At 50.4% G+C, this 24,468-nt stretch overlaps 2 protein-coding genes across 8 annotated transcripts in view; one reads left to right on the top strand and one right to left on the bottom strand.

Annotated features, from left to right (window-relative positions):
- Positions 1–338: 338 nt before the first annotated feature.
- On the top strand, positions 339–3,604 carry NR2E3 (nuclear receptor subfamily 2 group E member 3). The gene is made up of 8 exons (XM_072345700.1): positions 339–396; positions 1,574–1,724; positions 2,146–2,249; positions 2,326–2,580; positions 2,646–2,827; positions 2,998–3,229; positions 3,298–3,403; positions 3,472–3,604. The coding sequence occupies exons 1-8, from the start codon at positions 339–341 to the stop codon at positions 3,602–3,604; spliced, it is 1,221 nt and encodes a 406-aa protein (XP_072201801.1).
- Positions 3,605–4,247: 643 nt separating this feature from the next.
- MYO9A (myosin IXA) overlaps positions 4,248–24,468 on the bottom strand; it is a 165,028-nt gene continuing 144,807 nt past the window's right edge. For 6 of the 7 annotated variants that reach the window (XM_072345934.1, XM_072345939.1, XM_072345936.1 and 3 more), the window contains 17 exons: positions 21,293–21,405; positions 20,874–21,031; positions 19,127–19,350; positions 18,539–18,655; positions 17,922–18,110; positions 17,007–17,054; positions 16,569–16,680; positions 15,639–15,700; positions 13,176–13,368; positions 12,858–12,986; positions 12,177–12,282; positions 11,938–12,069; positions 10,728–10,851; positions 9,696–9,749; positions 7,405–7,607; positions 7,066–7,208; positions 4,248–6,678 (listed from right to left, as the gene is read on the bottom strand). In XM_072345934.1, coding sequence (XP_072202035.1) covers positions 6,230–6,678; positions 7,066–7,208; positions 7,405–7,607; positions 9,696–9,749; positions 10,728–10,851; positions 11,938–12,069; positions 12,177–12,282; positions 12,858–12,986; positions 13,176–13,368; positions 15,639–15,700; positions 16,569–16,680; positions 17,007–17,054; positions 17,922–18,110; positions 18,539–18,655; positions 19,127–19,350; positions 20,874–21,031; positions 21,293–21,405 — 2,556 coding nt within the window. In that variant the 3' untranslated portion in view covers positions 4,248–6,229. The remainder of the gene's footprint in view (positions 6,679–7,065; positions 7,209–7,404; positions 7,608–9,695; positions 9,750–10,727; positions 10,852–11,937; positions 12,070–12,176; positions 12,283–12,857; positions 12,987–13,175; positions 13,369–15,638; positions 15,701–16,568; positions 16,681–17,006; positions 17,055–17,921; positions 18,111–18,538; positions 18,656–19,126; positions 19,351–20,873; positions 21,032–21,292; positions 21,406–24,468) is intronic. The other variant, XM_072345937.1, reaches the window with a different exon arrangement.

Genomic DNA, 24,468 nt, shown 5'->3' with positions numbered 1-24,468 from the left:
GGGGGGACATGGGGGTCACCCCTGCACCCCAGCACTCCTCCACAATCTCAGCCCTCCACTTCCCAGGACCAGCATCGCCATGACCCCCGTGTCCCCACCACAGGTGGCTTTGGAGGCTTTGGTGTCGTGGGGTTTAGGGTTACAGGGAGGCAGCGGTGCCGGGGCTCAGCACCTTTTTAATTCTTCATCGCGTGGCTGATTGATCCCCCCCCGCACAGACACTAAAGATTAAGACGGTGACAAACAGGCGGCTGCTTACACAGCGCCCGCGCTAATCTGCCTTGAAGAGAGCACAGCCACAGCCCCATCCTGCAGAGCGGGGACAGGGACAGCCCAGCATGGCTGCATCGCCGGCGGGGTCGGTGGTGAGCGCCGGGCTGGAGGACAGCCCCTCGGGTAAGAGCCACGTCCTGCTGCACAGGACTGTCCCCAACGGGTCCTTTTGCGGGATGCTCGGGTCCCCATCGGTTGTCCTTCTTCAGGAATCCCTGGGGTCCAAACATGGTCCTTCATTGGGATGCTAGGGGTCCTCCGTTGTGGTCCTTCTCTAGGATGCTCAGGGTCCTCCATCGTGGTCTTTCTCAGGAATCCTCAGGGTCCCCCATCCTGAGCTGTCTCCAGGATATTTGGATCCCTATCACAGTTCTATCCTAGTATGTCTGGGTTCCCCCATCATGGTTCTCCTCTAGAATATTTGGAGTCCGAAACATGGCCCTTCTCCAGGATATCTGGGGTCCCTACTATAGTCCCTCTCTAGGATGCTCTTAGTCATAAACCTTCTCTGAGATCCTTGGGGACTCTCATAGTGGTTCTTCTCCAGGATGTTTGGCTTCTCCATTGTTACCTTCTTCCTCAGGATATTTGGCGTTGCCATTGTACACCTTCTCCAGGATGCTTAGTGTCCACCACTACCCTCCTTCTGCAGGATGCTTAGGGTCCCCTGTGGTTGTCCTCATCCAAGACACACAGGTTCCCCAGCTATGACCCCTCTCTATTGTGCCCATGGTCCTCATTGTGGACTTCCTTGAAGATGCTCATCGGCATCCTTCTCCTGGCTGCTTGGGGTCCTCAGCTATGCTCCTTCTTCACGATGCCTGCAGACCCTCTTCTGGATGTCTATGGTCTCTGCTCTTCGCCCAGGCACCCTGTGGTCCCCTACTGAGACTCTTCTGTGGGGCCATGGTGACAATCACAGCCCCTATCTGGATTAATGTGTCCTCAGCCGTGGCCCTTCTCCAGGACATCTGTGGTCCCCACTTGTGGCTCTTTGTCAGGATGTATGCTGTCCCATCATTGGGACACCCGGTGTCCCCAGCTCCAGGGACACCATTTAATCCCATTTAAAAGTCCCACGAGAGCTCATTCCATGGCATCCCTGGGGTGTGGGCTGATGCTGAGCCCTGTGTGCGCTTTTTGGACTCTTTATCCATGTCCCCTGGAATATCTGAGGTCTCCTGGGCTGGGCCCACAGAGGTGGCAGAGCCCCATTGTCTGAATGAGAGGACTGATGGAAGGGCATGAGGGACACTGCAAGTCCCCGATCACCCTGTGTGTTTTGGTTCCACTCCTGCAGGACTGAGCCCAGCCCCTGGCAAGGCACTGAGCCCTGTGCTGCTGTGCAAGGTGTGTGGGGACACCAGCAGTGGGAAGCACTACGGCATCTATGCCTGCAATGGCTGCAGCGGCTTCTTCAAGCGCAGTGTCCGCAGGAAGCTCATCTACAGGTGGGGATGGAGGGGACCCAGGGGATGGAGACTGGGTGGTACAAAGGGTGTTGGTACAGGGGGGGACATGGCATTCATTGGGGCAGGCCACCCATTAAGGGAGGGTATTCACTGGGACACAGTGCCTGTATGGGACAAGGCACCTAAAGGGGATGGGGGCACCCAGAGGGGATGTGCATTTGCAGAACATCCCTGGGGCAGACAAGGCATTTGTTGGGGCAGGACACTCATGGTGACAACAGACCCATGGGAAGAAGGCACCCATAGGGACAGGATATTCACTGGGGCAGAGTACCTGCTGGGTGAAGGCCACCCAGCAGGGACAAAGCCTCCCCGGCAAAGGGCATCCATGGGCTGTGGGACACCCCAGGGGAACAGGGCCATCCCTGTGAGTGCAGCCAGGTACCACCTCTCCCCGCAGGTGCCAAGCAGGGACGGGGCTGTGCCCAGTGGACAAAGCACACCGCAACCAGTGCCAGGCATGCCGGCTCAAGAAGTGCCTGCAAGCCGGCATGAACAAGGATGGTGAGCAGGGGGGATGTGCTGGGGAGGGAAGTGGCAGTGTGTCTTGGATGCTGTTGATGTCACATTGTCCCCGCAGCTGTGCAGAATGAGCGCCAGCCCCGAAGCACAGCACAGGTCCGGCTAGACAGCATTGAGCTGGATGCTGAGCTGCCCCCAGAGCACGTGGCTGCCACGCGTGATGTCCCACCGGTTCCCTGCCCGGCCCCCCGTGGCCCTGGGGCTACTGCTGCCACCACTGCTGTCCCCCGCACACCCACACCGCCCACCAACCACCGCTTCATGGCCAGCCTGATGACAGCTGAGACCTGCGCCAAGCTGGAGCCTGAAGACGGTAGGTGACTGCTGGTGGCGGGGGGGGATGGGGGACAGTGGGGTAATGTGTCCCCATCCCTGCAGTTGATGAGACAGTGGATGTGACGGGTGGTGAGCCCGAGCGGGCAGGTGGTGAGTACCAGGTGGCCTCGTACCCAGCAGCTGGTCCTGAAAATGTCTACGAGACCTCGGCACGCCTTCTCTTCATGGCTGTCAAGTGGGCAAAGAATCTGCCCGTCTTCTCCAATCTGCCCTTCCGGGACCAGGTAGGGACCCCAAAAGCTCCAGGTTGGGATGGGGACAGTTGGAGCCTCTCCATGACCACAGGGTGAATCTTGAGGTGTTCCTCAAGATGCCACTTTCTGGTCATGGGGTGAGCCATGGGCAGTGTTCCTCTGCCCACCCAGGTGGGCTGATGGGTTCTGGCTGCCCCCAGGTGATCCTGCTGGAGGAGGCGTGGAGCGAGCTGTTCCTGCTCTGTGCCATCCAGTGGTCCATGCCCCTGGAGAGCTGCCCGCTGCTGGCCGTCCCCGAGCCGTCCCCCGGCAAGCTGCTGCCAGCCACCGTGGATGTGAGGGTGCTGCAGGAGACCCTGGGGCGCTTCAAGGCGCTGGCTGTCGATCCCACTGAATTTGCCTGCATGAAGGCTGTGGTGCTCTTCAAGCCAGGTGAGAACGCACACCCAGGTCCTCCGCTGCCTGTCCCCGTGTCACCCCAACACCCGCTGTTCTGGCAGAGACCCGTGGCCTGAAGGACCCTGAACAGGTGGAGAACCTGCAGGACCAGTCTCAGGTGATGCTGGGCCAGCACAACCGCTCCCACTACCCTGGGCAGCCCGTCAGGTACAGCCAGCCCCAGCCCTGGAGGTGCCGATGACAGCGGGGTCGGTGACACCGCTCCATCCCCCCAGGTTTGGGAAGCTGCTGCTGCTCCTGCCAGCGCTGCGCTTCCTCTCCTCCGAGCGTGTGGAGCTGCTCTTCTTCCGCCGAACCATCGGCAACACCCCCATGGAGAAGCTGCTCTGCGACATGTTCAAGAACTGACCCCTTCCTGCTGTCCCCTGGATGCTGCTCAGTGGTTTTTGGGATATCCTGGGCTGTTTGCTTCCCTGTGCTGGCACTCTGTCATCTCCATCTCTCTGTGGGGCGTGGATGTTCCCAGGCCAGCAGCCAAGTCCTTGGGGTGCTCCCAAGTGCTGCAGGAGGGTGGGTGGCAGGGGGATATCAGGGTGGCAGCAGGAGGACCTCACAGGGTGAGCATCTCGATGGGTGCTGCTGACCCCTATCTAACCCTGAGCACCCCCTGGACACGGTGCCAGTAGCGCCGCAACCCAGGGACATGATACCAGCCTGGGGGTGGCACTGGTGGGGGACACGTGGGGACAGAGCTGTGTCCTCCCATCCCAGGGGGCTTGCAGCCAACCCCCTGTTTTGTATGCCGAATAAAGAGGGCTTTTGCAGACAGCCTCCTTGCGCCCTTCTCTCAAGGTCTGGCAGTGGGGACACTGGGGACATTGGGGCCACACTGGGGCCAGGGCAACCAGCTGAAAAACAGATCTCTAGTTCCAAAAAGAAAGCCGAGAAGCAACACCCACCTGCAGACCCAAAAACCAGAGGTGATATCCCCCTTGGTGGTGCATCCCCAAGGTGCCACCCCCAACGTGCCCCCAAAGACATCACCCAGCGCTCCTCATTACAGCTCTTTAATAAGCGAGGGTTTCGCTCGGCCGCTTTGTACAGCCACACGGAACACGCTGAAGAAATATTACACAGAATTGCACTTTATACAGAACAACGGCCTCGTTGCAGGAGGAAAGGGAACAACATGAAGTAACAAATCAATGAGGACGCGCGGATGCGACACGACAGCTTGCTGGCTACCCCCGGCGCTGGGCAGAGAGAAATCATTCTCCTTTACAGAATTACATTTTTATTTTTAATTTTTTTTTTAATTTTTTTTTTTTTAAACAGGTAAAATATATGGAGCGTGACACAGGATAATATATCCTCTTACATACATATTTCTGGGGGTTTGCTGGGTTTTGTTTTTTTTTTGTTTTTGTTTTTTCCTTTTTAACTTACACTCAGCATACTTATAAATTACTTTAAAAAATTTCCATTAAAAATAATAATTAACAACACACGGCCCACGTCCTTTCCAGTAGTAAGTACATTCACTTGGTACGAGGAGCGGATCGTCATCCAAAACCAACATTGTGCCCCAAAACAGCCGCTTAGGGGCATGGGGAGCAGCAGGGTGCCGGCTCTGTGCTGGGTGGGGACCTGCTAAAACCACCCCAGTCGCTGGGGGCTGCTCATCTCTCATTGCTAGTTTAGAACCTGCCAGTGAGAAGGATATATGCAAAATAATATATATATTATATATATATATATATTATTACATACATAGAAGGAGGTGGTGCGTCAGCTGGACACGCCGTCCCTCACGCCGTGAGCTCAGCGTGGGATGGGACAGCGCTCTATTGGAGGAGACCTCACCCTAAAAATTCAGCTTTGAAGGACAGTTTTAGTGGGATTTCTTTACATAACAAGGCCCTTCCACTGAGTGAGGAGGAGATGTGGCTCATCCCAACATGGGGTGTGGGGGCTGCATGGGGATGATGCGCTCCCAACATCGCTATGTGGCTTAAATCCAAAGAGAAAACAAAACCCACCGCCACCAACAAAAATCAAAATAATAAAAAGGCAAATAAATAAAACACCCCATGAAATCGGTAGCACTGGGGCGGCTGCATCGCCGGATCCAATGCAGACGCTGAGGGCATCCCCAGCCCCAGCGAAACCAACAGAAAACATGCAGGAAGACTCGAGTTATTGGTGTTTTCCATCCTCTTGGAGGGGTCCAGGGAAAGGTGCAGGGCCCAGCCTATCCAGAACACCGAGCAGAAAGGGGCAGACCCAGCACCTATGGATCCCATCAGCATCCCCAGGCTCCCAACCTCTCCCATCCTACAGACAGGCAGCCCCTGGGCTGCTATCATTAGTGAGTGCCACTCATTAGTGCTACTGCAGGCAGTGCTTCTGAGCCCTGCTAATATACAGCCTGATGGAGCAGTGGTGAAAGATGCGGTGATGGCTGGGTTCTGTGCTGCCCACTGACCCCTCAATCTTAGGGGCAAAATATTAAAGAAAAACAAACAAACAGTAAAACACAACCAATAAAAAAAGTATTTACAATAAACTCCAGTAAACCAGAATATAAACAGAGCTTCAAGTAAGTCCTTGATTATTATTATTTTAATACTGATGGTCTGAAAAAAAAAAACAACAAAATAAAAACAACCATGAGAGGAGGGAGGTTGGGGCACACTGGAAATAAGGAAGAACAACCAGAGCTGAGACCTTTTGGCAGATCTCCTCACCGCTCCATGCGCCCTGCAGCTCATGCACACCGCCGTGCGTTTCAGCGTTCTGCTTCCCTCTGCCTCCTCCTGCACAGAGGACACGGCATGGCGGCTCCTTCCCCGTCATCCTCTGTCCCTCTGTCCGTCCCTCTGTCCTCGTGCCGGCTGCCCCAGCCCCTCACCATTGAGGCCACCGCTGAAACCATCCCCAGCAGCTTCCACGTGGAGTGCTCATCTCGGAGCCCGAGCAGTCGGGTGATGACAGTGATGATGATGGCAATGGGGACGTTGTCACCCTGGTGTCTCACACCATGAACTCATTGCTCCCCAGCAGGACAAGCTGCTGGCCAGCGCTGCGGTCAGCGTCGGGGTTCCTTTTGCGGCCTGGTCCCCCTTCTGGCGGCTCTTTGGTTTTTGGGGGGGAGTTCTTCACACTCTTGAGTTTCTGCTTGCCCTTCTCGGGGTTGAAGGTCCCGCGCGTGGTGAACTGGGGCCGCTCGTCGCAGTGGGGCTCAGGGGGCTCGCCCAGAGCCCCCGCTCGGTAGAAGGGTGACTTGGAGTACATCTGGAAGCGCTTGCGAGGCAGGTGGGGCAGGCAGGAGGTGGACGACTGGGAGGAGGAGGAGGAAGAGGAGGAGACGAGGGATGGGTTCGGTGTGTCCGCAACATCTGTCCGTGTCCTGGGGTGCCGCCGCAGCCGGCCTGGCCCCTCCGCCTTGATAGGGCGCAGGGAGCTAAGTGCTACACTTCGCTCTGTGGGACAGGAAGCACAGCAGGGTTAGCAGTTGGTCCTCAGAGGTAACTGGGCTCCCCAGCTCAGCAGGGACATATGGAACTCAAAGCAGAGAGAGAACCCAACCCAACCCAGATGAGATGTTCCCACCTCCAATGCATCACATCGTGCACAAAGACATCCTGGTGTCCTGGCAGTAGGAACAACAACCCAAGCACCTGGGACACGACATCTAAAGAAGTGCTCATCTCCCCATCCACTCAATGGGCAAAATGATCTACAGACCCTGGGTGTTTTAATCATTAAGTAACACCATTCTCATTAATCCAACTACACTGCTCTACACAGAGCTTTGCTGTGGAACAACTGCATTGAAACCTCTCTGATTACAGGTTCTATTGACTCACCTGACCGATCGGAGATGGCTCCTTCAGAGTCAAAGTTCAGGTTTTCTGAGCTGTCGGCAGTGCCGATGGAGGCTTCCGACTCGAGCGTTTCATCATCGGAGGCACGAGGCTCCAGCGTCAGCATCTCAAATGTCAGCTCCTCCCTACAAAACCCAACCCTGTGACCCAACAGGACCAAAAAAGGGGGAAGGAAAGCAAGAGGCATGCAAAGAGTCTTCCAGCTCAACCCATGAGCAGCATGCCAACCCCAGAACCAACTGCCATCATGCCATCCCCAAGTTGAACCTCTAGATAGAAGGTGCGGAAGCGAGCAAAGCTTCAGTTCGAGGGCAGACTCACTTCTCCTTCTGCAGGCTTTCGATCTGCTCGGTCAGCACCCTCTCCTCCTGCTGCATGGCCGCTTGCTGCTGCTCCGTCATGTCCAGCTCCATGGCCTCCTCGCTGCTCACAGTCTCCTCAGGGACGTCAGACACGGAGGGCAGGCGCACGGCCACAGGGGATGTAGGGCTGGGGTAGGTGCCGCGCCGCACGCGGCCTTTGCCCTGAAGACAAACATCAGTGTCAAGTGAAGATTATTTTGCACAGCCTCTTTTTGGGGGGCTCCTCCTCCCTGGCACAAAGGGAGCTACAAGATACAATGGGATGATGCGACACAGCAAGTTTGAGAGGAGGGTGTGCTAAGCAGGTGGGAGAAAGCATGGCATAAAAAAAAACAGGTGAGAAATAGCTGGGGAACAGCAAATAAACTAACGGTCAAATAGAAGAGTCCTGCAATTTTAGTAGTATTAAAACTTTTGATTATGAAAAAGGACCTAGATGGGAGTATCATAGATGGAGAAATGCTGCAAGTGCAAACAGCCTCTGCTTTACCTTCAGAGAAGGTACTACACAGGGTGAAAGAGAAATACTGATTTTTGGACACAAAGGATGCTGAGGAGTAGTGTGCTTTGTGGGCACGCCATGGCCATTAAAAAGATTTAATCCTAACTGTTGCTGTAACTGAACACTACTCATCTCCTGAAGTCAGGATCCAGAACTGGTTAGAGAGCGAAAGATGAGTGCAACATGAATGCAGCACAAATGAAACATGAAAAACCCAGCACTTGCCTCTGCTCCACCTATAGGCTGCCATCTTCCTTCAAACAATTGTGTTTCTTGGTGAAACTGAATTCCCTCCTTGCTGCACTCTGCCTCATTCATCAGCTCATAGGCTGCTTTTCTTCCCACAGGGCTATTTCAGCACTGTAGCTGAGGTACCCCTTGGTCTTCCTCATAACCCACATGCCCAGAACATGGGAGAAAAGCCTCAGTTTTTCAGTTTGAAAGCAAAACGCTATCAGGAATGCAAGCAGGGATCTTTCCTTGAGTGGCAAAGCAAACCTACGCTGACATCAATGGGACACAGCTCAAGTGGGAGGCAACGCTGAGCACTGCTTCCCCGTGCAAGGTCTGTTAAATCCTCCAGCCCGGACAAACGCTGCTGCTCAGCACTAAGACGTGAGATTTGCTCCATTTTACCCTTTCATCTCCTGCTGTTGCACCTGGGAGATCTTTCACAAAGGAGCTTCCGCGCACCGCAGCAATGTTCCTCTGATGACAACCCCATCACGTGGGCTGCTGAGCCAAGGCACAGCCACCTGAATCCTATTAGCAAAAAGCCCTGAGCTCCCAAAGATCCCCTGTGTACTGTGCCTCGTGTACTGCTCTCCCTGACTACGGGGAGCAGCGAGCGGATGCTGCAGTGACGACATCCACGTGGGCTTTCAGCAAAGCCCTCTCCTCTCCCAGCTGCTGCAAGCGGAAAATTCCCCGGTGGGTTGGATGTGGGTTTGCTCATAGTGCTTGCATGTCCAACTCTGGCTCGAACGAGGATGGCAACAACACTTTCTTGATGGTAAGAGTAGGGTTTGTGTGTGCCCCGGTGGCGCAGTGGTAGAATTGCTGCTTGCAACACCGGTGGCCTGGGGTTCGAATCCCCCCTGTGGCGCAGGGGGTAGAAGTGCCGCTTCGCTACACAGGGGGCTCAAAACACGGGAGTTGGACTCGATGATCTCTAAGGTCCCTTCCAACTCACACAATACTGTGATACTGTGGTTTGCTCTAAAAGAAGGAGCTTTCATGGTCAAAGGGGAGTCTGCTGCTGTGGTGGCTCAAGCCATGATAGAGTGGTGAGGGGCAGGGCTGCTGGGTCCCCACATCCACCTGGAGCTGCCCTGACCATCAGGGTACAGCAGCCTGGCTGCCCAGAGCATTTCAGTAGATGCCATATGATCACTATGAGATTCACCCACTGCAGCCAAAGCAATGGCTTCACAGTGCCTAAATACACCTCCAGCAGGAATCGTGGATGGGAGCAACGAATCAAAGAAAGCAAAAGTTAGGAGGGCATAGAATGGAAAAAGAAAATTAAGAAGTGATGGTGAAAGCAACTTCTCACAGAGCTGCATGCAGAGGCACAAGCCCGGCAGATTTGGCTGCTGCTGCTCCTGGGCGTCCCAGAGAGCCACCTGCAGGGGGACAAGACGGGCAATGTCACAGACAATGGCTGGTGGCACAGGGCTGGAATGAGCGGCGGTCACACAGAACGGAGGGACGCGGCTGGCACAGAGCGCCGTGCAGTGAATACATACCGGGATTGAACTGCGGGTTATGCTCATAAATCTAACTGCAATTAGTACGGGTTTCTGGATTAGAGAGGACATGAAAAGGAAAGCAGAAGGTTAGAGCGCACATGCCATCGTCCCTCCAAAACAACTGTTTTTTGTTTGGTTTTGTCTTTTTTTAAACCAAGATGAGCAAGGTGTTTCCCTGCGGTATCGGTGCCAGTGCATGGCTGAGACCCAAGCTTGGCAAAATGACCCCAGAGTTGGGTCAGATCTGCCCTGAGGGCTACTGCGGGCAGCTCAGCCCCACAGCATGGGTCTGGATCAGATATTGCCTGATCCCACAGCCAAAAAGCCACACATAGCATCAGCAGCCCGCTGGTGTGCTGGGGCGAGCAGGACCCAGAGCAAGCCATCGCTCACCCTGAAGCATGGAAGCTCAATGAGATGGTTGGGGAGCCTCAGGGAGCTCAGTTTGGATTCAGGTCACGTTACTGAGCTCATCAGCAGCACAAAGAGGACAAGGCCAGTGGTTATGGACCACTTCAGTCCAGGTCTCCCTTGCGTTTGTGCGTGGGGTGACAGCAAGGTAAGCAGAGGCTGGATTCAACCCAAATTGCTCAAACGTGCAAGATAAAGCCTGAAATGTAAACGGAAGCCTCCAAGCTTGAGTGACTACATTTCCACAGAGCCCTCTCTCAGGCTTCTTTCCCATCGCCTTTGCTGGATTCCCTGAAAACACAGGGAGCTGCCATGGGGCTGGGAGATGTGCTGCCTGGGGTGGGATGGTTTGGGAGGTGCAAGGGGGTGGGGAGACTGGAATAAGCAAGGAGAGGTAAAGCAGGATTGCTTCAAGTGAAAGGAGAGGAAAGGAGAGAAGAGAGGTGACTGTGTCAGAGCCAGAAAGTGGTCTGACTTTCCCTGCAGCAAGACAGACGTTCTCTGTAGCTATGATGGATGCACCATGGGAACACCTGATGTCCGCCTTGGTGCAAATTCCCTTGTAGAAGGAAAGGGGACACGAGTCTGTGAGCAGCAGGGGCTGGTGCAGCATCTCACCATTGACCTGCGGATCAAGGACAGGCGGCTCTTGGCTTTGTTCTCAGCAAACTCCAGGCTGTTGATGTCCTTGAGGCGAGCCTTGTATTTGTTCATCTGCTCGATGACAATGAGTTCTACACAGCTGGGAGGCAAAGAAAAGACAAAACAGAAAGGTTTTTATTGGAGCTTTCTCTGCCTGGTGCAAAGATCTGCTCTGCTTGAGAGCTTCAGCATGCAAGGATGCAAAGAAAAAGACCAAGGAAATTCCCTAAGAACAGCAACAGAATACACAGCTCCAAAAGCAATGTCTCCTGTTTGTTTCCATGGAAACAAATTTCCATGGGTCAGTATTTGTGGCTGGTTCTGTGTGATATCTTTATCAGTAATCTGGCTGAGAGGATTGAATGCACCCTCAATAAATTCACCGATGACACCAAGATGGGAGGAAGTGTAGATTTGCCTGGGGGCAGGAAAGCCCTACAGAGGGATCTGGACAGGCTGCATCAATGGGCTGAGGCCAATGGGATGAGCTTCAACATGACCAAGGGCCAGATCCTGTGTTTGGCCATAACAACCCCAGGCATTGCTACAGGCTTGGGATGGAGTGGCTGGAAGCTGTGCAGAGGAAAGGGGGTATGAGCTGATAGTCAGCTGAGTATGAGCCAGCTGTGTGGAAAAATTAGGAAAAAATTGTTCTTAGAAGCAGTGGTAATGTGTTGGAAGAGGCTGCCCATGGAAGTGGCGGAGTCAGCATCCCTGGAGGTGTTAAAGAAAAGGGTAGATCTGAGAAACATGGTTAGTGGGCATGGTGGGGATGGGTTAACAGCTGGACTAGATGATCTAAAGAGGTCTTTTCCAGCCTTAATGATTCTATGATGTTATGGTCAAGATAAACCCAAATTGTAGCAAGCATAGAAATGTTCCACCTGACTGTCACACACAAATAGGCAGTGCAAGCACGGGTCCCAGCAGGTGGGTCTCCAACAACAGAATAAACATTTGGTTGTTGTGAATGGGATTAACCACATCAGCACAAGCTCCACTTGTTTCCACTATGATCTGCTGGTCGTTAAGGGTGCAGAGAACTTGTTTTAAAACCCCGGTCTGCCTCTGCAGATCCTCTTAACCCCACTGGCTACTGAGAGAACACAGAATACTTCATTAAGATGCAGTTAATAGGCACAGCTGTAGTGTTTTTTTTTCATTTCCATGCTAACACTTTTCTTACGTGGTTGTTTTACTGATGTCCTGAACACTCTGCAGCGGGTCTGTCGTGTCGGGACAGCGCAGAATACAGGGAGCAAAGACGATGGCCAAGGCATTAGCTGACATTCGGTTGGTCTCTTCTTGGAGAGCAATCCTGAAGGAAAAAAAAAAGATTACTACAGAAGCCAGGGGTGAAGGCAGCTCCTTCACCTCTCCTTCTGCCGATGATGAGCCACAGCCACTCTGCCTGGCCCTATGTACCTGACCAGGTGGAAGATGAGGCGCTCCAAGGTGCTGAGATGGGTGCGTGAGAGCTGGTCAATGACTGAGTAAACTCCTCGCACAGTCTCCCTCCTCTCCTGCAGGCCTGCAGAGAACACACCAGCCTTGTTAGGGGCACTGTTGGTCTCTACTTCTGTTTCCTGTTTAAAATGATGCATTTTCATGCCTATTTCCACTACTTAAAAGACATCACTGGTGAACAGGTTGGGTTTAAATCTGCTGAACAGCAATAAAAAGTCACGCTACTGAGCACAATGCTGACCTGCCTGTGGCTTTGTGTAAGCAAACTTACAGCAGAACGTCAGACTCTGGGCAAGACTGGGTAAAATAAGATGATTTGGGTCCCAAGAATAAAGAATTAGGTACTTGAAGTGGCTATCATTTCCCTCAGCCTGGGAACTGCAATCACAGAATGGTTTGGGTTGGAAAAGATCTTAAAGAATATCCAATTTCAACTGCCCTGCCATGGACACGGACACCTTTCACTACACCAAGCTGCACAAAGTCCCACCCAGCCTGGCTCTGAACACTTCCAATGATGGGGCATCCACAGCTTCTCCAGGCAGCTGCTCCTTGGCGTCACCATCCTCAAATTATAAACTTCCTTCCTTATATCCAGTCTCAACCCACCCTGTAGCAGTGGGAAAGGATGTCCCTTACCCATTGCCCGCAGAAACTCCTCGTACAGCTCGAAAGTCATGAGAGGGTTGGGTAAATCTCGGAGCCACTGCTTGAAGACGCTGGCAATGACGTGGATGTTGTAGTCATCTAAATTCACATTATCTATGTCTGCTCAGTGAGGTCCAGCAGTGCATTGAAAAGAAGGTATACAAAGAAGAGATAACGATCAATATTAAGCTGCATGTGAAAACGGACTTTGGATTGCACATTTAGTGGGAAATGTGGAAGCAAAGCCTGGTTACACCAATCCTTGCTGTTGCAGAGATTTTTCTTCCTGTGCTTTGTTTTCCCTTTTACCTGTATCGAGCCCTTGCCGCAGCTCCTTGATCTTGTTGGTAGACCCTGATTTTCTGTAGATGCCCTCTGTGTACAGCCCATGCATTTCTATGTAGTTGATAAGCTTTTCCACCACCACTGGCACAGCTCGCTCCTCGCTGGTCAGCCGGGCGAGCTCCACTCCAAATTGCCGGGACGAGAGCTCAGGATCATACTGATGGGGAAAAGAAAAATGGAAAAGGGCTGAAACTAATTGCAGAAAGCAATGTGCCATAACCTGACCCAAGGTCGTAACCATTTGGGTTTTCTTTGTTTAACAACCATGGTTATGACATTCCTGGCCAAATACAGCTGGGCATGGTCCTCCTCTACCTCCTGCCCCATCTCCAAGAATGATTTAACTACTTGGAGATGATGCACAAAGCAGGACAGGGAAACTGGAGTCTTGGTTGACTAGAGCAACTTGCAGCATTAGCAATTATACAATATCCACAACACTGAACTTAAAGACATGATAAAATCATCAGCAAATCCCCTTTTGTTGGCTGTAAATGCCTCTACAGGTTTGATGTTTGGCAAATTCACATGTGATCAAAGTCATCCTGCACAAGAGAATCTCAGTGTGCAAAGTCCAAAGACCTAACAGAATCTTGACACAAGGGCCCAGTCCCAGAAAAGGGAATGCAAGATAGCATGATGCAGTGCAGGCCCTGAAACAGTCGTGGCTCCTCTCACAACTCCTACATTTTTACCTTCCCTATTCACATCATCCTTCCTCCAGTAATGCACAGCTTGCTGCTGAAAGCAACCTCAAAAACATGAATCCACAAAGCACAGGCGAGCCAGAGCCTTCCTGCAAGAAGACCTGGAACCATCTTAGTGGAGACACTGTAATTTCACTGACAGCACATAAATCTGATGCAGAGAAACACCACAGAATGAGAAGCCCCCAAGAATCTCTGATCAACCATTCAGAGCTGTATATATTTTTAAGTTTCATTTTTCATAGAAAGGAACAAAAAAGGACTGAAAGATCAACTGAGGCAAACCCATCAGTACCTCCTTTGTGACATTTAACTAATGAACCCACTTCAGGTAGTTCTCCTATTGCCCTGCAAGGTGTTAATGACCTCAGCTCTTCCTGTTTGCTGCATTCCTGTTGGGTGTCACAGAAGCACTGGCACAAGGAGCAGCTTATTGTTCTGCCCCCGTAGAACAATGGCATATAGCAAAGCCTGAAGGTCTCCTCCCTGTAAAGAGGCAGCTCTGTTGCTCAGATCTCACATCACAGAAGCAAAAGGTCTGCAAGTATGGAAAGCACTGCCATATTCTTTAAAAAAAATCAGTGACTTCATGAAACTTCTCAGATTTGTAGAGCAGAGCCTCATAGAATCCATTCCCAATTTGCAAAGATGGACTGCCAGAAAGAGAGAAAGTCCAGAAGTCCAGAAGAAAACCATATCAAAGCAAATACATTCAAGGTTATATATATATATTCACATTATTTCTTGTTAAAAAAAAAAAGAAAAAAGTAATTACAGTGCTTTATGGAGGCTACACACCTGCAAAGCCTCCCAGGGGCTCGTAAAGCTTTGCACACATTATTATCCTGGCTGCATTATCATTTTTGGGGGCTTAAGGAGCACAAAATAAACTAAAGCAACAACCAAAAAAGAAAGCCTGATGATTCGTTGTTCACTGGTGTGACCTGCTGCATTCATTCACTGTCAATCACATACTCTAACACGACCAACAGTATTTAATTCATCTCTAATAAGCACAGTAAGTGCTTTAAGCACCATCCACCCACCCTTCACTTCTTGCTGTCCCCATCCTCGTGCCACAGCTCAGCTGTAGTGCTGCAGCTGTTTGGGGACTACGCTGTGAGCCCTATCAGGGCAGCAGGGTGAAGAACAACCTATATTTTTGCTTTTTGTACTGGGAACAAAGGCATTAGCCTTGAGAAACCAAGGCTGGAGGTGCTGCAGTGCGTCCCGCTTTTGGCTGTGCAAGAACCCCACTGGCCACTGGAAGCATCCTGACCTTCTGAAAACAAACATAAATCCATGGAAGCCAAAACCGAAGTACCACTATGACAGGCACTGGGTTTTGCAAGCTCTCTTTGTGACACTAACTCTATTAAAAAATGTTATCTATTGATAGCAGCCACATTTTGAAGCCCTTGAAAGCTATAGAATGAGGCAGGTTTCCATTATTCAGCATGGCTACAAGCCAGGGAACATCACAGCTGCTGCATGACTGGGCAGATATATACTGATGCATCACTGTATTACCACTGAAATATGTGCAGCCACAGAAGCAGTGAATGGAGTGACCTCCAGGGAGCTCCAGCCCAACAAAGGATTATTGCCAGCTCTGTATTCAGTTCTGTGGCCATGAGTGTTTGTTAAAAAAAGGCTGTATGAGACTGGGATCGCAAGTGGAAAGGTATTCAATGAGAAAAAAGGAACGAGAGAAGCTTACCTTTTTGGAGCACTTGGTCGTGGTTTTAAGACAGCACTTCTTGTGACAAGCATATTTACATACTGCAGCAAAGAAAAAATAGCACTTAATAATCCAAAACTTCAGACCTCTGCAGAAATGTGAATTAAGTAGCTCTTCTTAGGGCTAGGAGGTCAGAGGCATGGCAAATTTGCATTTTTCAGAGGTCAATTCTATATTAAATTCACTCAAATGACAAAAATAATAAGCCTTTCATTTGAAAAGCTCTATATTTAAGTCCCTGCAGTGTTAAAAAAAACAACAACCTGATAGATCAACTCAGAAAATAATCCATGAGTCACTCTGAGCTATCAGACACGGATACACTGAGAGGTTGGAAATAGCACCTAATTTGTATTCTTCCTGCACTGGATACCAGCCTGAAGCACCACAGGGTGGCTATTTCCAACCTAATTGAAGAATCAATGGAAAAAAACAAAATAAGATCTCAACCCTGCCTGTTTCTTCATCTCCACTCTCGTGATCTATCCCAAAGTCCAAGTACCTGCATGTCAAACGGTCCAAGCCCAGTGATGGCCAAAAGACTTGCAGGCATCCACCCCAAAGGCTGCAGTTGTAGGGCACGTGCACCATACCTGTCAGAGCCACCTTACTATCCCTTCTTAAAGTTCAACTTAAAGGTGGTTTGAATGGTTTGAAAACATGAGTTTTGATTTCTTATATAAAGCTCCCAAGCACAACAACACTGTACATTTTGGAAGGATCAGGAGTATGAACTCACCAGGTGACTTCAGAAATCCTTAAGGTTTGTCTCATAAGCTATTCTAATGTGAAAAACCCCAAACAGTGTCCAAAACAGCAGAAAACACCTTTCAGAGCCCCAAACCCCACAGCTGCAATATAAGCATTAGAAGTAAATAAAAAACAAAGAGTCAAATGGAGCACACTTACATTTACAAACAGAAGCTCTGTCCATTATCCAGATCAAGGAGGAACAATATTCACAGTAGGTGGGGATGCTGTACTGAGTTGCTTTAAAGATATGCCCATTGTGTTCTTCCACCTGTGACGAGAAAGATTTGGTAGTGAGAAAAAGAACCGGAGACTTCAGAGTGGGGAGCACAACGGGGGCACCTCTCCAACATGGGCTCTTACGTAGAACCATTTTGCTATTTCTGTTTTCTTTTTGGACCAACAACCCTGCAGCCATTTGCAGGCAAACCAAATTCACCTTGTCCATCTTCCTAGCACCTTTTCAAGGCTGAATGCTCACTAAGTGAGACATTGAGATCTCACCACAGGACATGTCATTAGCAGGTCTTTTATCAGGTGTAGTTCTGGACACAAAGACCGGTTCTCTAACTCACAGGCCCAGGGTGCTCAACTCACCACATCTGCTTCTTTCTTCCTTCTCTTTTTTCGTTCCGTTTTTGGCACCTGGTATTAAAAGAGATTTGATCACGTTTATGGGCAATCCCCACAAGTAAAGCATGCAGAGGTCTTAAATGTGACCACCTCTTTCCAGCCCCATCCTGCCATGCACTCCAAGGAGCACTCCTACTGCAAGGAACCACCTTATTTTCAAGAACCCCCAGGCCAACTGTCACCATCTTCACCTCAGAGCTGGGATTAGCAGCGACTCTGGCTCCATGTCTAGCACCTGTGATCTAAAGCTTTCAATCCCAAGTAAGATACCCAAGGGCACATCATTGCAGCTGGAGCCCTGGAAGAAATCCTATGTGGAGAGCCTGCAGAGGACTCACAGAAGAAGAGCAAAGATGGGACATTTGCTCTACCTGATGCACAAGAAACACCATCTTCCAAGACCCAGAGATGGTCCTCACAGACAAAAAGGAGTAGAAAGCGAGGAGCTCAGGTTTGTAGACTGCCTGAATTTGGCCCCTGAGGTCACTACCCACATACCCTGCTCTCACAGCCAGACCAAGAGTGATGCACAAGGTCACTGGTGCTCAAAAGCCCAGGAAAGCCCAACAGAAAACAACACACTGCTTTTACGTATCTCTTAAAGATCTGAGCTGCCTTCCCACCCACCATAGATGGCTGCATATTTGCCCTGGAGACAAGGTCCACCTGTTGGCAGTGGTGAAGGCCTAGCTTATCCCAGTTAAGAACCTGTGTTTGCTGAGCCCGTTGAAACAACACCAGTGAATCATGCTTTTTGTGCCTGCTTATGTTGCCCACCTCAGCTCAGCACAAGAGAAGACAACAGACCAGGTATCTGAGCATGACTCTGCAGACAGATAGCTCACAAATCTTCCAAGAGCTCAAGAAAATGCTGAGTACCTTCACTGCAGTGTAGTCCAGGGGTTTGTACTCTATCATATATTCATCCAGAAAGACTTTGAATGTATTGACCCAGACTTTAACTGGAGACTCACTCCAGTCCCTCTGTTCAAGCCTCATGGTCTTCTCAAGAATCTGCTCAAATAAGGCATACAGGTCCTTATAGCGGATGCTTTTCCCATCATCCATCTGTTACAGAAACAGAATTGGAAAAAGAAGAAATTTTTATTCACATTAAGCTGTCTCTTCTGCTCCAGGCAATTATTTCAGCACGAATGGCTTCCAGCTCACTGCATTTCTCAGACGTTCACATCTCACAACTTAAACACACAGGTTTCCAGACCACTTGGGTGGCAGAGAGGTGTTTACTGACTTATTGTCATCTCCCTCTCAGCTGAAACCCATTCTGATTCCAGTGGACCCGGAATCTCCACCCTGCTGAGTTAACGAGGAAGAGCAATTCCAAATTTACAGCTTCATGGGACTGAATGTAAATGAAGAGCATCTTCCCTTTAGGATAAGCAGATCAGGACTTGAAGGCCTGGTGACATCCCTACCAGCAGAACTCAAAGCATCTCCTGGAGGTGCAAGCTGCCATGTGCTGTCCGGTCACTCACCGCTAATGCTGAGGAGTAAAAGCTGAAGATGTTTTGCCGGAATTCCTTCAGCGCTTTCTTGAACACAACATCCACCAGTGTGTCCTTCTTGCTGTCCTCGTTATCCAGCTCATTCATCTGGGAAACCAAAGGCTGTTATGCACCAACACGACTTTTGCTGAGGCACTACAGAAGACAGAGTGCCACTAACAAACAGCTGCTCCACTATGGGCAGATGATGACACTGTGCGGCCGCAGGGCAGTTTCTCCTGCACACAAACTCAGAATGTGGGAACGAGTGCTCCCCTGGAGCCTTCAACTCCTGCACTCCTGGGTCTCCCATTTCCGATGCCATTAGGGGCAGCTCAAAGCAGTGGATGCCCCAGAGCTGCTGTGCTCGTGTCGTATGTGCACAGTGTGCCTGTCCTTCATCCTAAGCCAGCCTTGGTGCATGCTGTGCACTCTTAGCAGCTTTGGGAATACAACTAATATTTCTCCCACATGGATTGTTAGCATTGCTACTGCTGCCTCCAGGATAGCATTGCTCTGTTGCCTCCATCTGCTCTCAGAGCTCTCTGATTTAGGTGGAGCACCAACAGCAGCTGTTACCTTTTTCAGGAGAAACTCATCCATGCTCTTCAGGTCGCTCGCGCTGGTTATGATCTGCAGTGAGTCGTTCTGCCACTGCACGGGCTCCAGAGCCACGTTGCTGATTTTGACGCTACGTTTGCGTTTCACTTTGGGGGAGGGCTCTTTGTTCTCCTTAAATTCCCTCCGGTAGATTCCTGACAGCTCAGGGCTCCGCGGTGGGGTCAGATGGTGAGGACCCAACTCTAAGGATAATAATTAAAAAAGGAGAGAGAGAAAAAAAACCACAGGTTAGCTGACATGCTCTCTGCCTAGCATGAAACGCTGCAGCAGTATTTGTTTGGTATTTGACTTCACTGGAATTCTGCAGTGTGTTTTGTTTTTCTGCATCTCCTGAATTAGGTGAGATGAAGCATTAAGCAATAAAAATGCTTCTTCCTGTGTTTTATGTAGGACCTGAAAGAGAAGCAGGGCTCGTTCTCAGGCAGTAATAACAACCTGTGACAGCTGATGAACTCTCAGTAAGTGAAAAATAATGCATCATTTCCCAGAGCTGTACCGACAGCCAAGGTAACACAAAGAGAAAACAGTTCTGTCACCAAAATAAGGAGACAGGAGGAGAAAAGTATTGTGCAGTGCTTGTAGGAAGATTAAATGTCACTTCTCCATTGGTTATTTCCTCTGTCAAGAGGGGAAACATCTGTTGCTGTCCAGACGGCTGCCGGGAGGATTAGCTCCAGGGCAGGAGATGGAGGTGCTGGTAATGGCACACAGCTGGCTTTGGGGCTTGGGAAGAGGGGGGTCTGTCCTCTGTCCTTGTCCCCTGCCTCCCAGAGCAAAGCAACAGTTCCTACTTATAAAACAGAAATTGTGAAATAAATGATATCTGCTTTGGATCGCATAGCACAGCATCTTTTCTGAGTGCTTTCTGAATTCCTCTAGATCTGTTCTGGATCCCAGTCTCTATCTTTCCTGCCACTGGGTTGATGTCACTCATGAAGTCACAGAAGCAAAGCAACACGCCCTTCCCATCTATGCCATTTCCCAACTTGCTTCCCTACAGAAGCCTCACACAAACCACACAACCATGTCTGAAACTCCTACTTACAAATACTTCAACTTTACAGAAAAACACATTTATCACAGAATCACAGATTGGCCTGGTTTGAAAAGGAACACAACGACCATCCAGCTCCAACCCCCTGCTGTGTGCAGGGTCACCAACCAGCAGCCCGGGCTGCCCAGAGCCACATCCAGCCTGGCCTTGAATGCCTGCAGGGATGGGGCATCCACAGCCTCCTTGGGCAAGCTGTTCCAGTGTGTCACCACCCTCTGGGTGAAAAACGTCCTCCTAAGATCCAACCTAAACCTTCCCTGTCTCAGTTTCAAACCATTCCCCCTTGTCCTATCACTGCCCACCCTCACAAGCAGCCATTCCCCCTCCTGTTTAAACACTCCCTTCAAGTACTGGAAGGCCACAATATTGTCTCCCCAAGCTTTCTCTTCTCCAAGCTAAACATGCCCAGTTCCCTCAACCTTTCTTCACAGGAGAGCTGCTCCAGCCCTCTGATAATCCTAGTGGCCTCCTCTGCACTCACTCCAACATCCTTCACTTCTATGTCTTTACCTATGTCACCATGAACTGGGTTACCCTTAATGGCTACATAAATCTAGACTCCCAACGGCTACAGCTTTCATCTCTGCTACGATAGCAAAAGCAGTTTCTGTGCCACTAAAACACACTGATGCCTGCTCACCCACCACTCACCTTCACCGAGCTGCAGGCCAGCAGCTACCTCCCTGCTGGGCGCCTCCTGCTCAGCATACAGCTCCAGCAGCTCAGACTGTGTGGCAAGCTTCTCCCGGGGGGTCTTCTTCTCCCCCTGCTTTCCCTTCACCCAAAATCTCATCTTGGCTCGTTGAGACCTGGAGACAATTTGTGGAAAGAGGAATCGCCTTAACTAGGGAAGCGTCCTTCAGCCCAAAACTACCCGAAGCCTCCCAGACCCCCACATCCCTTCAGGAGTTAAATCCTTACGATTGCTTCTTCTAATTGGGCAACTTCATGGTCATGTACAAAACATGCAATCGGTGATTATGGCTGGTTGAATCAAAGCCACTGAGCTGGGAAGCAGCAGGGTTCAGAGTGTAGAAGAGCACATGGCAGACTTGTCCCATGTTCCTTACCTCCCATCTGGGGCAAGGGGCTTCTGTGCATCCACCAGCTTCCCGATCTCCCCCTGAGACATGGTTTTGTGAAGCTTTGGTTGACCATCCCCTGAGGAGCATCGCTGAGTTGTCTGTAACCATTAAAAGATGAATTATTAAAAAATGACACCGTTCTTGGAATGCCAGGTGCCGCTCTTTCTTAACACATTAGTTAAAGACTATGTCTGTAATGATTGAAAAACACACCTTTATCTTTATTTGCTACGGTCCTAGCTACAACTGCAACTACAGAAGTATTTTAATGACACCTGAAGCAGAAGGACAGCTCTCCATCCCTGCTTTGAGGTCTACCTTCTCCTTCAGTGATAAATGCAGAAAGCCAGTGTGCACCAGGCTACAGGATTCTCACCACCACAGAACTGCTCAGCCGTCCTGGGCTGGGCAGCTCTGCATTCAAGAAGAGCCCGTTAGCTCAATCGTTAGCCAAACCAAGGTGCTTTGTGGTGTTCCCCTATCTACCGTATGGATCCAGCCCACAGAGCCTGCCTTCAGCTCCCATAGAAGGCTTTGCAGAAGGGAACAAAAATAGGAAATCCAAAGACTTTGTGCCAAGGACACACTGAAATGGATCCTTTTCAAATAACAGATTGAACAGCTTTGATACAAACGACCTCTGCTTTCATCAACACGTTAGAAGTCGTGGAATAATCTCCCAAGGGCAACGTGAATTTGCAATAATCAATGGAATTCCACAAGTAATAACTAATAAATTGTCATTTCACACAGTACAATGATACATTTTGCACTATCTCTATTAGCTGGTGCTCGGGAAGAGACAAGGCAAGAGATGGTGCATTTCCTCCTCTCCCTGCAGTCTTCAGAGGCCTCAGCTGACATGTTTAATGACTTGCAGTTGCTATCCCAAAAGCGTGTCCCAAGAGGCAGCACAAACAGAGATGTTACCTTCGTATCTCTCTTTTCACATGCTCACAAAGCCTCCACCGCTGTTATCTGAGCCACACCATTTGTCTTGGGAAGCTTTCCTGAGATCTCCCTTTGGTTTGCCCAGCACAGAGGAGGAAGCCACCCAAAAGGCAGTTTGGCCCAGAAACATTTTGGCCACATTTATACAAATAGCAACTTTAACTTTCCACTGCAGCTGTGATTGGAGAGGGACTTTTGGCATGCGCAAAGCAAGGAATCAGGCTGTGTGACACGATTTGGAGCTATCTCCTTTATCTTTCCCTTGACCTAGACGTCTCAGCTGAATGCACTGTGTTTTTAAAGCATTCACTTTTCTTCTTATTAAAAACACTTCATATAAAATTCTGCAATATACGGGCCAATCTCCATTTCTCACCCTGCACTGACCTCCCTGCCAGCCAGGAGATGGCAGCACACAAGGCAAAATTGCCACTGGAAACCACAGAAGCTGCCAAAACCACTCAAAGGTTTCTTGTTTCTGTTGTCCTGACATCTCAGTGATGATCCCACATAAATGGTGGAGAGGTACAAGGTGAAAAAAGACCTCATGATCCATGGAATGGATTAGACACGTCAGGACAGAGAGAAAATTCTCTGTTAAATTCTGCTGAAACGGTCATTCTAAGAAGCAAAACGCAGCAGGGCCATCAATGGCTGCCAGATGTCTGGACGGGGTCTGGAAATGGTCCTCACCTTTACCTGTGTGGAACAAAACCGTGGGGAAGAAACACTCCCTGGCATCAGTGCCTATGAGGGCATGTGTGGAAGAGGCACACAGCCTCACTCCTAAGGCTCACAAAGACTCTGTGGCCTTTCTTTTGTCACACGTAGACATCCCTGTGTCCACATGGCTCCCTGTTTTCTAGGGAGATGGCCCTACCTGTAATCACAGAATCACAGAATCACAGAATGACCCGGGTTGGAAGGGACCTCAAGGATCATGTAGTTCCAACCCCCCTGCCTAGCAGGGCCACCAAACATACGCCTTTACTAGATCAGGTTGCCCAGAGCCCCGTCCAACCTGGTCTTGAACACCTCCAAGGACGGGGCATCCACAACCTCCCTGGGCAGCCTGTTCCAGGACCTAACCACTCTCCTAGTAAAGAACTTCCCCCTAACATCCAACCTAAATCTTCCCTCTTTTAACTTAAAACCATTTCCCCTAGTCCTGCTATTATCAGCCCTTTCGAAGAGTTTGCTCCCCTCCTGGGAGTAAGTTCCTTTCAGGTATTGAAAGGCTGCAATGAGGTCACCCCGCAACCTTCTCTTCTCCAGGCTGAACAAACCCAACTCCCTCAGCCTGTCCTCATAGGGGAGGTGCTCCAGCCCCCTGATCATCTTCGTGACCCTCCTCTGGACCCTTTCCAAAATCTCCATATCTTTTTTGTACTGAGGGCTCCACACCTGGACACAGTACTCCAGATGGGGCCTCACAAGAGCAGAGTAGAGAGGGACAATCACCTCCCTATCCCTGCTGACCACCCCTCTCCTGATGGAGCCCAGGATCCCATTTGCCTTCCGGGCTGCCAGAGCGCACTGCTGGCTCATGTTAAGTTTCTCATCTATTAGGACCCCTCGGTCTTTCTCTGCCGAGCTGCTCTCAAGGACAACTCCTCCCAGCCTGTACAAGTGCCTGGGGTTCTTCCGGCCCAAGTGCAAAACCTTGCACTTTGCCGTGTTGAACCTCATTAGGTTCACCCGAGCCCAGCTTTCCAGCCTGTCAAGGTCCCTCTGAATGGCATCCGTTCCCTCCACCGTATCGACTGCACCACTCAGCTTGGTGTCATCAGCAAACTTGCTGAGGGTGCACTCCATTCCCTCATCGATGTCATTAATAAAGATGTTAAAGAGCACCGGTCCCAAGACAGACCCTTGAGGGACACCGCTCGTTACCGGCCTCCACCTGGACATAGAGCCATTGACCACCACCCTCTGTCTGCGGCCTTTCAACCAATTGCTTATCCATCTAGTTGTCCACCCATCTCACCAGTACCAGTGGTAATCTCACCAGTACCAGCACTATCTCCCTGCTCTGCCTCTATTTTTCATCTACTTCAGCTTAGTGTTTCCTCTGTTACCACTGCAAGGCTCTGAGAGGAGGACTGAAGGCATTTTTGACACTGGCTCCTCTGTTTGAGGGACTCCTCCAGCAGAAGGGGCAAGTCCTTGGCTGGACCCGGATGCACCACAAAGCACACAGCCAGGAGTCT

The sequence above is a fragment of the Excalfactoria chinensis genome, chromosome 10 (assembly GCF_039878825.1).
Source record: "Excalfactoria chinensis isolate bCotChi1 chromosome 10, bCotChi1.hap2, whole genome shotgun sequence".
Classification (NCBI taxonomy): domain Eukaryota; kingdom Metazoa; phylum Chordata; class Aves; order Galliformes; family Phasianidae; genus Excalfactoria; species Excalfactoria chinensis.
The sequence above is the reverse complement of the archived record's forward strand: the minus strand, read 5'-3'. Positions and strand labels throughout refer to the sequence as shown.